Genomic DNA, 12,730 nt, shown 5'->3' with positions numbered 1-12,730 from the left:
TCCCGATGAACTTTTTACACTGGCAATGATCAGACAGCAATTAGGTTGAGTGTCAGCTGGAATCGGGAATGATGATCAGCCGCCGATCATCGTTTGGCCATGACTCTTGCCTCGCAAGCATTTTAAGTGGCATTCAGCCACGTGCTGTTGGGCCGAGCGGTAAATTGGCTCGTGATGCACACTACGCATTGCACTTGGCTTGTGCCGGTTCGCTGCCCGTGGCATTTTAAAAAGGAAATGTTATTTGAAAGGCCCATGTGTCAGGAGTATTGGATTGTGCTGTGACCTTACAAGCTTTCTCTTTGCCGATTTTGTAACTTAAAGGGTTGCTGAACCGAAATGTGGATTCCCCAAAACACGCGGCAGAAGCGTGCAACGGGATGCTACAAACACCAAAACATCACTCATACACCGATATCTCCAACGGATGACCGTATTTTTAAAAAAAAAGAGGCGCATTTGGCAGGAATGTTGACGTCCTATTTCTCCGAGAAGGAGAGGGAACGGCCTCGCGTCTTTTCCTCCTCGCGGCCTTGAGGGAGCGAAGCGAAGAGAGGAGGAAACTAGGTATCATGACGTCACGCGCCTCGTCGGCCTGGTTCAATCTCGACTTCGTTTTCCAAAACTACGGCCGTCCATTTGAGATATTGCCTTACTAGTAATGTTGTAGGGATTGTAGCGTTCCACCTACATCTCCAGCATTGTTTTTTTTTAATCCAAATTTCGGTTCATCATCCCTTTAACGAAAATGAAGGCTTGGAAGCAGTGTTTATCATTTTCCAGAAAGTTGGCTTTCCTGGCATCACATTCCACAATGTTGTAAAAGAAAGTGTTGGCAGTGTTTCCTCATCAATAGTGAAGTTCAGTCTCCTTGCAGCTACAAAGTGTGGAAGAGCAGCGCTTGTACTTGTGCTTTGCAATGATGTTGCACACCGTATTTACCCGAACGTAGGTAGGGTAACCCCAAGTAATAATTCTAAAAATATTTATTTTATGTGTCCATAATCAACCATATAGATCTTCCCTTTGGTGTGCACAGATAAATAGAAAAATGCACGCACACAAGCAAAGGAGGATACGCTTCGCACAAAAGATCAACACTTCGCACAAAAGATCAGTTGCTATTAGGCATTCTAAGTTCCTGCGGGAAACAGATTATTGAATAGGTCTAAGCTACATGATGTTTTTTTTAATGAAGTACGTACTTTCCTATTAAATATGGAAAAAATGTTTGAATAAAAACCTTGGCATCGCTTATCACCTGAGCTGTGGGCGCATGCGCAACGTCTGGTATTCCGCACAACAGAGCAACAGTGCTTGCTTGGAAGGCATTCCACAGCCCAGCAGACAAAAATGGCAGCGCGCAGAAGGCGATTTTTGCAAAGGTCTGTAGGTTGCCCTTCATTTTTAAGGAAGTGGAAAGGAAGGAATTTTGTATGGACATCCCTTGTCACAGCATCCCTTGTCACTAGAGGAGGAGGAGGAGGAGGGAGGGGAGGGGGGGGGCAGCATCTCGGTTAGCTTGAAGGAATTACAAAGTTTGCTCGCTATTATAGGTCGATCTCCTTGACCATGATAATAGGTTGTGCCCTAATTTTAGTCCAAAGTGCAGAAAAAATAAAATGTAGACTGTTGTTTGCTTGTGTGAACCCAATGGATCTGACTCGCACATCAACTACACCGCAAAAATGGGCTTCTCGACATATCCGCTGCAATCGAATATGAAGGTTCCCATAGGGTTTGCATTTGGTGTATCAGTATCTCGAAGCATGAAAGTGCCCGAGTAAAAAGTCAGAAATTAAGAATGCTTTTTCTCTACCTACGGCACGCATCTGCAAGCACCACATGTCTGATTGGTGCAACAGCCGACAGATGGAGCAGCAGCTGTCCCCTGCAGCCTTTTCTTGCAGAAGTTCTGCCTCGCTGAAAGCAGATGTGTTCTTTCAAGTAAACCTTGGCACACACTATGTTGGTATTAGTTGTCAGTACATAAGTGCCCGCAATATGACGGAGGCTTATTGCGGAGAAGGCGCCGTGTAACCGTGCTTTCGGTTGCACATCAAAAGATCCCCAGGTGGTCGAAATTAATCCTCAGTTCTCCGCTGGGGCGTGCCAGATGCCCGTCGTTGGTTTGGCACGTAAAACACCCAAATTTGACTTTTTTGACTTTGTCAGTACATAATTTGGTCATTCTTACTCATAATACGCATTGAATGGACACAACAAATCTAGAGGTGTGCAAATAGCGAAATTTTAATTTGGATCGACTTCGAATAGAATAGTGGCGAACGGTGGCGAAAAAGTTGACTGTAGAATCGAATACAAACTAAAAATTCTAATCACAATGTTTGCGAGGTAAAAAAAAGAAAAGCCATATAGATGAGAAAAAAGGCCTGCATGTTTATTTTTCTCCTGCAGGAAACACAGAATAAATAGAGACCACAACAAATAAAAGCAGGATTATAAACAATTAAAACAACAAACATGAGACAGCTGACAGACGTGTCCACCCATTAACGTGTTGATACGCAACTTGCTGAACCTTTTATCGACAACTGGCACCGCCCGCACTTTTGAAAAAGATCTGTGAGTTGACTTTTTTTTTTGCAAAACACAGAGGCAGCCAGTCATAGCGAAAAATTCCAGCGAATGACGATCCTCGGAATATGTTTTGGCCTCCTGACAGAGGCGATGTGCGCAGGGACATTGGGCGCTTACTCATTGTACCTTTCAGATCTGATCGTATTGTGGGGTTTGTCATTTGCTAGGATACTTCTATTGTTTGCCAATGTTGACTGCCTTCGTGTTCTGCAGGAAGGTCAACTCACAGACCTTTGTTAGAGTGCGGCCCTGACACTTTGCTCGACGCCGAGGGAAGTGACGACAAGTTAGCGCAAGAAGTCGGTTTAAATGTCACTGCTATTTGTATTTTCATATTTTTTTTACATTAGGGTGGTAACAACCAAGAATAGGTTTATAGAGCACAAAGCATGCTGCATGTAATGCAAGATCCTTGAATTTAAAATGGCGACAAGTGTGGTTTACATGTTTTCTTTGAGCGCACCCAAAAAGCTGGGAGTATGACTCCTTCGTTCGAGGAACGCAAGAAACAAACTGGTTTCTGTCAAAATTGTTTGTTAGTCAAGGCTTCTGGATGTTGGCTTGATTTAAATCCGACGCAGGCTTGTGATGACTGGTATTTTACGATATGGACAACGTTCCTGAATAGACCAGATTTTGTGCCAACTGAACTCATTTTCGATGTATCGAATTATTAGAAAACTCAAATACTAGGTATTTAAAATTGGAATAGATTTATTCGTACAATCGTTATTCAACCCCAATTTGAATCTCGTATATTTGTACACTCTTACTCAAAACCAGTGGAAAAAAATAGTTTGTCCAGTTATTTTGGCCATGCAGATGACCTTTGTAAATTGCTGCCGTGATCAGTTGGCTGTTGCACCAATCAGACGTGTGCCATTTGCAGATGGACACCTTAAGGTAGAGAAAAAGCATTATTATTTTCTTACCTTTTGCTCAGCTGAGTTCATCCTTTGAAATTTTTACACACAACATGCACCACCTACAGGCACCTCTGTGCTAAATTGTAACGTGATACCTTGAGAAACCGATTCTTGCGGGGTGTTTCAGGTGCATTAGATTCATTGGCTCTACACAGTAGTAGTTTGTAGAGTGCGTGTCTAAGTATACGGGAAAACCTGCATTGAGTTCCACTTTCAACACACAATTCGGTTGTAGAAATGCTGTTGCTGCCAGATTCATGATGTAATGCTTTTACCGCTTGGAGATTTCTATATACTGGTTGTTTCTCTGAAACGTTTCCTATGAAGGCTGTGCACCACAGGGAAAAACAATTGTTGCCATATTAGTCACTGCTGAGGGACGAATTCTGTTAGGTACATAGCTCTTCGGATAATTACGTCCTGAAAGGCCAACGAACAAGTGGGAAGGGGGACACCACTCCTTGACTTCTCCTTTCCCTCTCAGAAAGGAGATAACTTCTCCTTTCTGCTGCTTTTGGGTGAGGAGGGGGAGGAATAAAGAGAAGGACTTTGGAGAAGGGTTTTCTGCCTGGAAGAAAGGTCTCCTTGCGCGTCGGCCTTTAATTAGTTTTGCATAGTTAACTTTCTGGAAGTGACCATGGGGTTCTAATGAGAAACTTGACGAACATCATCAAAGAGCATTAAACCAGTATCGTTTCGAGATTTGGAGTGCTTGGAAAGCATGGTGGCATGTTGGCAAAAGTCACCACCTGTGCTACAGGTGCAAAGATGACGGAGCTAGAAAAACAGGAGCCATGTTGACATGTCGAAGTCGGTTGCCTTTTTGGATCCAAAACAATGAAGCAAGCGCTCCTGAGTTTGATAAAATTGACTCATTTTGTGGTTTTTCTGAAGCTCATCAAGTTTATAATTCGAACTACCTGTTTATTTCCACTAATTAAAAATTTAATGATCCGAATATAATTAAAATCTTAATTGTTCTATGCGCCATGTACAGCCTATGGCAATATGAGCTGGCCCAGACTTGTGCTATCCTAAAGGCGTAAACTGCCGCATGGGGTGCCTCTGGCATGCGAGGCTATAAAACTGACTGCCACATTGCAACAATAGGAAATGTCACCCTTCATTCTAACCTCTTTTTTAACAGTTCAACGTTCTCCCCGCACGGCTTTTGTGCCGCCCCAGCTGGGAAGCCGCTGGGCCAGCGGCTTCCCAGCCGGTGGCCCAGAACGACAGGTGGTGCTACCGAACCTTGCTGAGTATGGTCCAACGACGGACAGCATTTGTCAGCCACTTGTAAGCGGTGGGTTTCCGTGTGGACCAGCGGGACTGGCCTACCAGTCCCGCTCGTCCACACGGGAGCCTATTGCTTGCGAGTGGATTACAAGCGCCGTCCATCGTATAACCGTATTCATCAAGGTTCGGTAGCGCCATCTGTCGTTCTGTGCCAAAGGTAAGTGTCAGGAAGCTCTATCACTTTTTTAATATGCAAATCGGCCGTGCATGAATGTAATTTTGGGTTTTTTAGGATGCTTAGAGCTCATGGAGTGGGTTATGACTAGGGTGTATACTTTCCGGTGTTTATTTATTTCACCAACACCGCTGCTTTTCGGTGAGTTCTCTCGTCCAGACGATAAAAACAGTTATTATCGGGGGGAAAATTGGGAATGTAAGCTACCACTGGAGACGAAAAGCAGTCCAAATTTTATTTACATATTTTACACAATCTCTTTCACACTCAATTATTGTAGCATATGCAAGCACACAATCCTAGGCTCGTGTCTGTCAAGGATGCTCGCTCCTTCCTGTTGACGACGCACAATTTCGAGAATGCCCGCTCAAGATTTGCGCTAGACACGGGAAGCCCCAAAATGTGCAACGATGCTTGGGACAGTACTGGCCAGCTGTGATTGGCCTCTCGGGCCGCTGATAGGGATCTTGAAGCTCGGCGGCCCAGGAGCTGACCGCTGACCTTGGAGAGCAGTGGAACAAATCTACTGTCCTCCAAGAGTCCAAGACCATGTAGGTCACAAACGAAAGACAGGCAAGGTGCGTGATTCCTGGTAAGGGAATGTGTTTGACGGAAGTTTGTGTATGACTTTTTCAGTGAAAAAAACAAAACATTAGTAGAAAGAAAACATTTAAAAACCGGTGTTATTTTTTTGTTTTGTTTTTTTACGATTTTTATTTTCGTCACTGGTGAATGTTTATTGATGTTTTTCGATTAAAATTGGATAGTATACAGGACTTTTTCAATGAAAAAAAACAGTGCTTGCTCAGAAATATGAAAGAACCGGTGTTTTTCGCTTTTAACCGATTTTGTATTTTCGACACCGGCGGATGTTTATCTGTGTTTTTCGGGTGAAACCGGAGAGTATACAGCATAGTTAATTCCATAAAACGAGGATCTGAAAAACCACTTTAGCGCCCCTTAAATATATCATTTGATTCTTTGGAAAGAATATTGATACTGGCTTCTGCTTGCGCTTATATCGCGATCGTAATATATGTATGTGGGCTTATCAATGCAGTTTTGCTGTGCCAACCATACTAATACATCAGTCCAAAGTCACATACTCACTTTTTTTTTGTAAAAAGAGCTGTTTATAGGGGGTTGCGATTCATACAACGATGGAACTTGTAGACCAGAAAATATGGTAGCTGGTTCGTGTCTAAAACCTACCGAGCAAGTCCAACTGGAACGATGTAATGAGGCAGCACTGCACTTTTAGCTGCACGCTTGCGCGCACCGAAGACGTCTGTTGACTAACCTCTGGCCTTTCTCAATCTGATCCTTTAGCCTCACCGCAAACAAGCACACCGTCATGTGCACATGTCTTGTACCTTACTTCGATGCCCCCGAGCTGCTGGTCTCCGGAGAAGATCAGGAGACCTACCACCTTCTCCTCAAAAAGGTAAGCAGGGACTCTCTCTGGAGCCAGCAGACTACAACTACAGTCGAATCTCGTTAATTCAAACTTTAGGGGGACCAAAAATCTGTTTGAATAAAGCAAAGTTTGAATTACCAGGAGTTTCCTCCCATAGAGATTGATAGGATGGGACCTACATGTTAGTTTGAATTATCCACAAGTTTGAATTAAGAGAGTTTGAATTAATGAGAGTCAACTGTACTAAGTGCTCGAAACGAGAGCTGCATCGCAAAGGACAGTCCAAGATGGTTGGCTGAAGGGCAGTTTGCAGTCATAATCTGAGATAATAATTATAAACTGCATCTGAAAACTAATGCCCCCCCACCCCCCCTTCGAAAAAAAAAAAAAAGTTTCCAGCGATGCAGTAAAGTGTCATATACAATAAAATATGGAGCAAAGCACCTGCCCAACATTTGGAGATAATCTCGAATAATAGGGGGACAGGCACTAGTTAGGCTCAAGGATAAAGAAATGCGGAAGGGGCACATGGGATAGGGCAGGCTTCACCACCTTGCTCCGGCGTGCTCGGAGGAGCGGCCGATGAGGTTAGCCATAGTCGGTGACAAGTTCAGAGTGCATGGCAAGCTCCTCCTGCAAAGCCTCCTCTCTTTCCACTTGAGCGGATCAAGCAGTGGAGAACAGGTGAAGAATGACTCACCTCATTTGCTCTGCCAGAGTGGGAAGAAAGCAGGGCTTTAAGGAAGGAGCTTAACCTGTGACCGACCACACGGGTAGGAACTGAGGGAGAGGAGGAGACGAGAGCACATGGGGACACCGAGTTCTGGTTGGAATGTTTGGTGGGTAGATGCGAGGCTAGGTGCCTTTGTCTGGCCTTTGCCTAACAGCAGAGTCTGGTGCTGGGCATTCACTTTTAAACAGTGAGTAGAAACAAGGGCAGCTAGATTTGCATTTACCCACTGTTTGGATGGCCGCTTGGTATGTCCTTTTCAAAAGTATGAGGTGGGCGCTTACTGCGACATGGGTGCTTGCCCGATATTTTACGCTAGCGTGTGCAAGGTGTCTCTGACGGCTATTCATGCGTAAAAAAAGGGTCGTATAAACGAGCCAGTGAACAGAGTGCAATTAAACATTTCGCCAAGCTGTCCTAGGCAGTGCATTTATTATAATCAAATTTCACGCGTGTATGTTACTGTAGAACAATTTATGCCAGAAAAATCCTGGCGTTCCTATGTGCGGAAGAAAGACTAAAAATAGGCGTCCGGTTCACTCTGCTACTCGCAGATGGCACCGCACGTAACAAAAGCGCTTCTTTGAGACGGTTGAACGCGTTCAAGTGCAAAAGCCTAGCATCAGACACTGGCGTTCCACCTTCTAACATGTTCGACAAGTGGAGATAAAGGCAGCTAGCTTTACGCCCATCCACTAATCATTCCAACCAGAGCTCGGCATTTGGACGTCCCCGCGCACTCTCCTCTCCTCCTCCTCCTCCCTCACTTTTTGCCCGCATTGCGTTGCCCTCCTTCGCGAACATTTCCCACGCCTTGAACGTGCACGTGCAGCCAGAGCATGTGTCGGAATGCAACGAGTGCGTGCTGGAGGCTAGGCATTCGAAAGAGACGCCGTCCTCACTTTGACAGTGGCTGTAGCCAATAGCCCATTGTCCCGGATCATGCGGATGACCATCCAAGCGGACAAACTTGCACGCCATACGGCTAGACCACGGAAAGTTTGTAGCAGGTCTGAAGCGTTGCATTAAAACATGGGTTTGGGCTAGTTAGTCCATTACTGAATAAAAGGTTAAAAAGCGCAAACAAACGGGGACAGTAAAGAAACACAAACGACAAGACAGGCGCTTCTGTCGCCTGTACCGTCGTTTGTGTTTCCTTATTGTCCCCGTTTGTTCACGCTTTGTAACCTTTTATTCTGAAGAGTTGCTTTCAGTTACGGCATGCCAAGGAGGCTCATCATAGGCAGAGTACGGATTGGGCACGGGAGTGGAATCGAGAGCGGAAGTGGAAATGACGTGAAAATCCTCAGTATCGTGCTCAGGAGGAGGCGCAAAAACGATGCCACGCCACGATGGTGGCGAATTACGAGAGCTGCTTTCACCGTTACAAGCATTACACCCGCTGATGTCTACTGTAGGAGGCTGGATCGCAGACTGAGTCTTGTCTTGCTGGGGCGAAGTGGTGCCATCGGCAGCCATCAGTTGACACCAGCTAAATGCATGGGGCTGTATGGGAAAAACAAGTAAAAGTGCCGTTATCCACGTTTCTAAGCTGCTGTTTCGGATGCCTGTCAGATAGCTCGTGCACAAGCATTAAAAAAATGTTTTGTGGTCTAGAGTGACTCCACTGGGCAAAAAATGTAGTACAGCTCAATGAGACAATTACCCAGTTTTACCACAAAGTCTGTGGTGGTTTCGATGAGTTGGGTTTAGCAGACGTCAAGCTTGAAGGCTTTGCTACGCGGAATTCGCTCACTCCCGGAAAGTCGCTGTCAAGATGGAACTTTTCCAACATTCATCAACTTCTGGAATTCCCCGAGGACGGTCTTTTTGATGGCAGGTTCTTTTGTTTACTCCACTACGAGAGCAAGCTTGCAGCTCAGCTGTGGGTGCTCTGGCACGTTTGATTTTTTAATGGGCGTCCAAACGCTTCACATCTCCAAAGGCCCGATATAATGATCGCGGCACATCATGAAATAGACGCCTTTAATACGCTCCGTGCGGGAACTATAGGGGGCGCTTTGAAAAACGCGCGTAGCGCCGCTAGCGGAGGAGCTGGTGTTCAACAGTGAGGCGCACTCAGCAGCCTGCGGCGCCTTTTTGCATGCGAAGCTGTGGCGGCGGAAGCGCGCAGGGACGAAACTTTTGCTTTTTGAGCCGATAAGTTGAGGGTGGCGTTGCATGAGTGCTGGGAGAGATTTAAGAAGGGCATTTAGCTATTCTCCACTTCTTATATATTGAGCTTGAGTCCTTATTAGGGGTAATTTATTTAGTTGTGGTCGAAAAAGGGGTTTGAGCAATTCTGGAAAAGCAAGGCGGCCGCCATCATAATTGCTCTCAGTGGGAAATTTGTTTCGCTCGTCGCTCGCTGTAAACGTAGAACTGCTGGGACGATATTTGGAGGCGAGTGAGATGTTCACTAAGTTTGTGCACTAAGTGGGCCAAGTTTTATTAAGACAGCAGGTGTGAAAGTTATGGTTCTAACAAATAAAGTAATAAAGCTGTCAGGAATATCCAATTTTGGATCCAAAATGTTGTGTTATAACCGGGCTGTGGGAAGTGCAGATTTGGACACACAGGTTCTTGGACATGACCGTAACTTGACACAACAGTTATACTACCAAAATTAGGTGGCATAGGGAAACCAGGTGGAAATTTGGTTTGGGCAGCGTAACTGAATGGGGAAACGGTTTTGACCATGAAAGGGCTGTGAAGAGAATACCACTCGTCGTGGGAGATGGAGACTTTACAGGTAGGAAGGGACTAGTGCACTGTACTTCCAATTGAAACAACTTTACGAAAGGTGGCTTCAAAGCCGAGAAAACCAAGCTGCCAGCCAACACACAGTTTGGCTGTCAAAGGCTTTTGCGGTCAGCTGTTGTGTAGTAATCTGGTTGTGCGGGGTGCTGATTTTCGGCACACAGGTACTTGGACAACCGTAACTTGAGAAAACACTTATTATACCTAAGAGAGGTGGCATAGTTTAACCAGGTGGAAATATTTTTGGGCGGCGTAACTAAATGGGAACCGGTTTTGACCGTCAAAGACTGTCGAGAATACCATTCATCATGGCCGGGAGGTGCACACTTTACAGGCAGGAAGGGACCAGTGGACGGTACTTTTAGTTAAAACAACTTTGCGATAGGTAGCTCTAAAGCTGAGAAAAAAAATATTGTTGTCTACAAGACTCGGGGTGTCAGCGTTTCCACATCCAAAAGGAGGCCGATCAAAAAAGAAAGCACACCACATAAACTTCCATTCTCAAACATTGATTGTCCATTGATTCCAAGTTTCATTGTAGTTTTCCTTAGATTAATATTTGTCACTTTTTGTACCCTCCGAATCTTTCTTGATGAAGTACAGACTGCGTGCCATACTGGTCCGGAAATATCATCGACACGTATGATGGGGACGAAACTTCCTTGGAGGGCATTCTTTCAACGAAATTCGCACTGCATACCCGCGAGTGTGGGATGGAATTTCAGTTCGAGCTGAGATATGTAGGCGTTACTGGTACGAAAACAAACGCAGAGCGCAAAGCGGCATTGCAAAATATGTCAGCCGTGCCGACACAGTGGCAGACATGATCGGGAGACCAAATTTCTCGTGTCGTACGGCACGGGTCCATTGTTGTCGCTGTCCTACAAAACATCGGCGAGGTGAAAAACTGTGAAACTTCTTCCCCACGAGATGCGACGCATAACTATTGGAGCGCTTAACGACGCAGCAGTTCATGCTGTGAACCCAGCGCAACCGCACCGCTCCGACTTCAATGCTTACCAATGTACGCGGCTTGGTTTCGTTTCGCTGGGGCTCTCACTGCCTACCTTCAGTAACGGGCGCGCAGCGGCGCGCCGGTCGCGTCGCACGGAGTGTATATTTCTACTTTTGTGTGCTTCTCCCATACACTTGCGTGTATTGCCTGGTGTCAAGCAATGGCCACCAATAGTGCCACTGACAGGCTCCCAATCGACTATCCAGCCTACTACAGTGGAGATTAGTGGTTACCCATGGAGGTAGAAAGAAGAGGAGGCGACACACCGGCACAAGCCAGCCAAATGAACAAATCCCAAGTGGAGTTGGAAGTAGTAGAGGTCGCAGTCGGTGGGAACGCCCCCAAGGGTGACCAAAACAGCTATTGGTGCCAAATCGGCTGTCCTTTCCGTCCAATAGTGTCTTGGTTTTGTTCATTTTTGGTCATCGTGAGGGGCGTGTCCCTTTAAACCGGAAGTCTAGCTCCCCCGGCTTCACCTTTGGTGGGGTCAGAAGCCTCCTACCTCCATGGGTTACACGATAGCATAAGTGCATTCAAATTTTTTTTTCTATTCTCGAAACCTACTTTATGAAATATGGGTGTGATTTATGCACCACCTAAAGACACCTCAGTGGAAAGTTTCATTACATTTTGTTTGTTGGCTTATTTGTACTTTTCTTTTTTCTGCCTGCATAGCGCTTGAGAACACCTTGTAGCCGCGCATATGAACTAGGAAGTTTGTGGGAAGCAGACAGTAATTCTTTCGCTTTTGGGTTCCAGTTCAAGCGGCAAGTGTACGCAAAGGGCTACAATAAGCACCTGGGCGACAAGCTGCCACTCTTCAAGACTTCCCTCAATTACTGGGACAGCCTGAAGCTTTCTTTTAAGGATTTTTAGAGACCTCCTGGTGGTGTCTGCACAGTGCTGGGAGAGTCTGCCTAGATGTATTTAAAGTGCAATTAAAGCTTGCACTACGACGTGTTGTCAATGTGTAGTTTCTCCCCATCTATTTTCCCCGTTTTTGAGCATACTAGATGCAGTCTTGTGGGAGTGTGGTGATCCACACTCCCACAAGGTGTGGATCACCACACTGGTGATTCAAATCTGCATACCTCCTTCGGTTTTTGCTTTGGCTTCAGGGCAAGCTGTTTCAATCTGAATTGGGCTTGCATGACTCAGCAGAAGGTGCATCTTGAGGCATGTGATGCAATACAGCCTCGGAAAGGTAGTTTGTTATCTTTCAAATTGGTGGTATAGATTGTTTATCGTGTACAATCTGGATCAGTGTCTTTTGTTGATTAGATCAAACAGTATGCTGGGTATATCAGACCCATAGAAGCATCAAATAATGATATCTGTTCTTTCTCAAACAAGCAAAACACGTTGCTTTGGAAATGTTTTACTCTGAATTGATGAGTGTTGGCCACTAGCTTTTCATGTTGCCAGAGTGTGCTTAAAAATGGTTTGCTTTTATTTTTTTTTTTGGCTGAATTTCCAGCACAAGATTTACTCAATAATTATACAAATAAAATGTAAGAAAGTACACTTTGGCCTAGAGCCATGCTCATAGCATCCACAAGCTCAGTTTGGCTTTAGTTTGGGTCAGTCTCCAGACACTGCCTGGTATGGCCCAGAAGCTTGCTGGCTGTTTAAAGTGACCAGGGTAGTAGCTTGATGTAGGAATTCTCTGCTCGTTGAAGTTGGTGGCAATATTGCTCCTTTCATTTCCCAACGATAATAAGCAGTCGCTTCGTCTTACTGCTTCACAATTGGTGCTTCCCACCCAACCTTTGCTCACGTCATGTTTCTTAGACATTGTTCAACTGACATG

General features: G+C 45.3%; 1 protein-coding gene across 1 annotated transcript in view; it reads left to right on the top strand.

Moving 5' to 3' along the window:
- Positions 1–11,876, top strand: part of LOC8051296 (NADH dehydrogenase [ubiquinone] 1 alpha subcomplex subunit 10, mitochondrial) — a 30,583-nt gene extending 18,707 nt beyond the window's left edge. Inside the window, exons 7-8 of the mRNA XM_002405582.5 lie at positions 6,328–6,442; positions 11,680–11,876. Of these exons, the coding sequence (XP_002405626.3) occupies positions 6,328–6,442; positions 11,680–11,796 (232 nt within the window). The 3' untranslated portion in view covers positions 11,797–11,876. The remainder of the gene's footprint in view (positions 1–6,327; positions 6,443–11,679) is intronic.
- The last annotated feature ends 854 nt before the right edge of the window (positions 11,877–12,730 follow it).

This window comes from Ixodes scapularis, unplaced genomic scaffold, assembly GCF_016920785.2.
Source record: "Ixodes scapularis isolate PalLabHiFi unplaced genomic scaffold, ASM1692078v2 PGA_scaffold44__24_contigs__length_19508400, whole genome shotgun sequence".
NCBI lineage: Eukaryota > Metazoa > Arthropoda > Arachnida > Ixodida > Ixodidae > Ixodes > Ixodes scapularis.
This window is presented reverse-complemented; position numbering and strand designations above follow the sequence as displayed.